At 40.2% G+C, this 3,863-nt stretch overlaps 1 protein-coding gene across 1 annotated transcript in view; it reads left to right on the forward strand.

Annotated features, from left to right (window-relative positions):
• The window catches only part of LOC101853079, a 117,486-nt gene that overhangs the window by 87,264 nt on the left and 26,359 nt on the right, over positions 1–3,863 (forward strand). Inside the window, exon 16 of the mRNA XM_005096448.3 lies at positions 813–854. Coding sequence (XP_005096505.3) covers positions 813–854 — 42 coding nt within the window. The remainder of the gene's footprint in view (positions 1–812; positions 855–3,863) is intronic.

The following is a 3,863-nucleotide window of genomic DNA, read 5'->3' on the forward strand; positions in this document are numbered from 1 at the left end:
TGTGTGTGTGTGTTCGTGCGTGTACGTGTGTGTATGTATTCGAGAAATAAAAGGGAATGAATGCATTATCGGAGTGAGGTGTATGCACGCACATGTGTGTGCTTACATTATGATTGAGTGTCTGTGTTAAATAGTCAGAGAAAAACAGAGACGGCGCTCTTCTTGTCATGCTTATGTTTTCGTATTCCTTAAAGCTGGTGATAATTTGCAGAAACATAGAGATGTATGTCAGGGTAGTATACTTCATCCCAGAATAACACCGAACGCTGGCTTTAAAAAGATCAAGCAAGGCAAGGTGTAGTGGTTGCAAATGTTGCTAAATTTGCTGAGGGAAAATTAAATTAGGCATGCCTTTTTTTCTGGAACTGGAAAATGGTGGCAAAAGTACCATACAAACGTCAACTTAAAAAATAATTTTACAAGAAGCCGTTCTTCGAAAAAAAGTTACCTCTGTTCGTATTCGGGAGTACATTGAGAGGTTTTAGAGTGGCAGTACCCTTGGGTAGTTTGAAGGGTATGAAGAAGCACTGGTATTCTTACCTAATATAATCACAGAAAGAGTTTAGAAACATTTGCGTTTCTACGTTATTATAATAAGAAAATAAAACGTGATTTGCATGGTTTTCACGAAAAGTCATTTGTGCAAGACCGGGAGTGTAACATTTAAAATCTCATAACAATACTATACGACAAAGGCAGTGAAATAGGACTACATGACATGTTTGATTTAGGTTCTTGAAACGTATAAATTTGACATTTCTCCAACGTTGAGTGTCTTGGTAATACACGTATGTTTTCTCTTGTCTCCACAGGGTGCATTTTTTGTTGTCTTCTATATGTTTCTGCATGAAGAGGTAAGTGGTTTTGATCACAACTATAGCTGTACAGCATTTTACCATTATTTGGTTTTGAAATATAAGCATGGGTTATTATCACAGAACCCCTTTTCTTTAGTTCGCTTTGTAGAATATGTTCTAAAGTAATTTCTGAACAGCTCTTTGGGTGTAAGTGCCAAAATGCACTCTGTATTTTCTATGTCTGCCTTATGCTATATCGAAAAGGACATATTCCAATAAATTGTGTAATTCCTTTTCAGGTACTCTGTGTTAAGATATTATAACTTACGAAAAAAAAAGCATAAGCGTTTACAGAAAAAAAAATATTTTCTTTTCTTTATTAAAATAAGATCTGGCTCCTTCAAAACAATATAAATGTGAGGCAACGTGGTGGGATCAGGCTGTCGTCAATTTTTGGGCATGTAGAGCTACTCGTATCATCGTAAAGCTTGTTCACTTGTCTTTATTTGGAGGAAAAAATATATATTTATCTTGAATACAAGTCGAGATATTTGCGAGAGAAAGAGGTGGGGGTCACCTGTTTTCAGAGGTAAAATGAGTGAGAAAATGGCCGCCAAAGATTATTTGATTCCTTAGTTTAAGAGTCCGTGGTAACTGAATATTTATATAATTTCTGTGCCTTTAATCAACGCTTTTCAGAAAAATCCACACAGAAATGAGTTCTTTAATGGGTATGAAAAGTGTTGAGCCAAAAAATAAATTGATAAAAATTCACAAACCTGCGGAAAAATGTAAGTTTCTTCGCTTTGATTATTTTGACGAGAGCCTGATTCCACCACGCTGCCTCACAAATAATATTCGAAGTTGCTTTTCCCAGCAGCTTGGTCTGGCAATACTCCATTGGTAGGTGAACTCAGACAAATTTGACTCATCCCATTTCTGTAGTAGCCCATATAAACTAACATAAATCCCCCTCCCTTTCCCACTTTTCCACCATCCCCACCGCCATCAACCCCAACCACCACCGCCTCATCTGGAAATAGTGGGCATCATATTTTGTATCAGCTTACTTTTGTAATTGTTAACATGTTTACATGTCGCTACCTCAGAATTACACAGTTCTATCTGCACAGTACCTAGTTTTGAGAAATTTACATCAAAGATTTGAAGTTTTACATCTTGTCAAGTTTTTTTTCTAGTGGAAGTCTTTGTATTTCTTGATAACGACTGTGGATAATCTTAGTTTTGAAAGAGCAGATAGAACATTGATTGGTTTCTGACCTCAAGGTTTTAGTCACTCAAAAACGGCCAAAAATGTCAAATTCTTAGGTAGCGATGTCATGTAATATCGTGTAATGTGTTAAGTCCTGCAAACACAGCCTCAGACACACAATCAGGGAAGTTTTAACAGGGAGCAAGTACTAAATGAACGGGGTGCCTGGAGGAGGGTGGGGAGAAAGAGTTGACGAGAAAAAATTTTGTGCTTGTCAGTTTGTAATAACCTGTGTGCCATTATATTATGACGGTTGCGTTCTTCGCCCTCCCGCTAAACCACTGAGTTCAAGTCCCTTGTGGTGAGGGTGTTTCATTGAGAATCTCCGCCCTCCTGCTAGAATGCATTATCCCATTTAGCTTGCATAGGCCCTGATGGGCAGAGTTAGAACAACCCGCATCCTAGAAGATCTAAAGTGTTCAGAAAAGGGCAGGGGTACGGTGGCGGGAGAGAGGGGGTGGGAGATGGAGAGATAGAGAGGGGGAGAGAGAGAGAGAGAGAGAGAGAGAGAGAGAGAGAGAGAGAGAGAGAGAGAGAGAGAGAGAGAGAGAATGGGGGATGGGGACTAAATAACAAGAAACGCCCACTAAATACATCATCTGAGATCCGCCGTCTACTTCTACACGCTAGCTCTTGTGTGCACACTGATAGAAGTCTAGAAACAGAAACTGGCTTAAGCCAACTTTCTAAAATATGTTCAGTTCTTTTCTCGTCTTTATCTATGAATTTTGATCATTATACATGTAAGTTTGTAAGACAATGAGGCGGCTCAATACTCAAAGACAAAAGTGGTCTGTTTTGTTCCGTGGCCCCAAATAGAATACTGCAATGGCCAAATCTTATACGGGTTGTTACTTCTAGACTTAACAAAATCTGCCACCACATAATCTCGTTTTAGGAAGTTGGGGAAAATGGAGCATCTGGCGCTACTGCCAGCAGGTATTTTCATTGGCTAAACCCGTAGCGGAAATTCAAGAGTTCCTTCCCTTGACGTAACACCGCGATTTTCTGTTCCCCTTAACTGGTTGTCGCAAAAATCGAATAATCTAAAGCAGCAAGTCTGTTGTTTTCTCTTAATCAAATTTTGTTTCAGAAAAGAAATAAAAAGCTCTGTTCAGTTGCTCTCAATGCTTTCCTATCTTAGATCCCCTTTCCGACAAAAACTGTATAACAAAGTCTTCTAAACTTTGAAAGCTTGCACTGGCTGATGTTTAACTGAAAAGGGACTATACTTGTGAAATCATTAGGGTTGTTTCAGACAAAAAGAAGAGTTTAAGTCGAGATCTCTTGAAGCCCTTAAGTAGAGCCTGGTGGCTGTCTGTGGGGAGTAGCACCATCCGGTGAACCGCTCGGAACAGAGAATTGTGTTGATCTAAAAAACAGCCTTAAGAAAACAGCGCCATCAGGATGCGTCTGCGAGCCCTTGAGAGAGGCCGGTGTTCAGTGAATTAGACACCCCCGGTGTTCAGTGAATTAGACAGGCCCCGGTGTTCAGTGAATTAGACACCCCGGAGTTGTTTTGTCAACCAGTCAACAATTAACTGAGAGGGACAACGTCTCCCTTCCGCCCCCGCTTGTTAGTCAAAGGGAACTCCACCCCTATGTGCAGCACCCGTATTATTGTTGTACGTATGTGTGCAATCATTGTTGACTCATCTCTGTCGTTCTGTGTAGTATGTATATGGCTGTGTTTTTGGGGGTGAGAGGATGGTTGAGTAGATGGGTGCTTGGTTGGATCGATGTGAATGAGAGTTTCTCTCTCACACTTTTTCTCTCACTTCCTTTCTCCCCCC

Source organism: Aplysia californica, unplaced genomic scaffold (assembly GCF_000002075.1).
Source record: "Aplysia californica isolate F4 #8 unplaced genomic scaffold, AplCal3.0 scaffold00129, whole genome shotgun sequence".
Lineage (NCBI taxonomy): Eukaryota > Metazoa > Mollusca > Gastropoda > Aplysiida > Aplysiidae > Aplysia > Aplysia californica.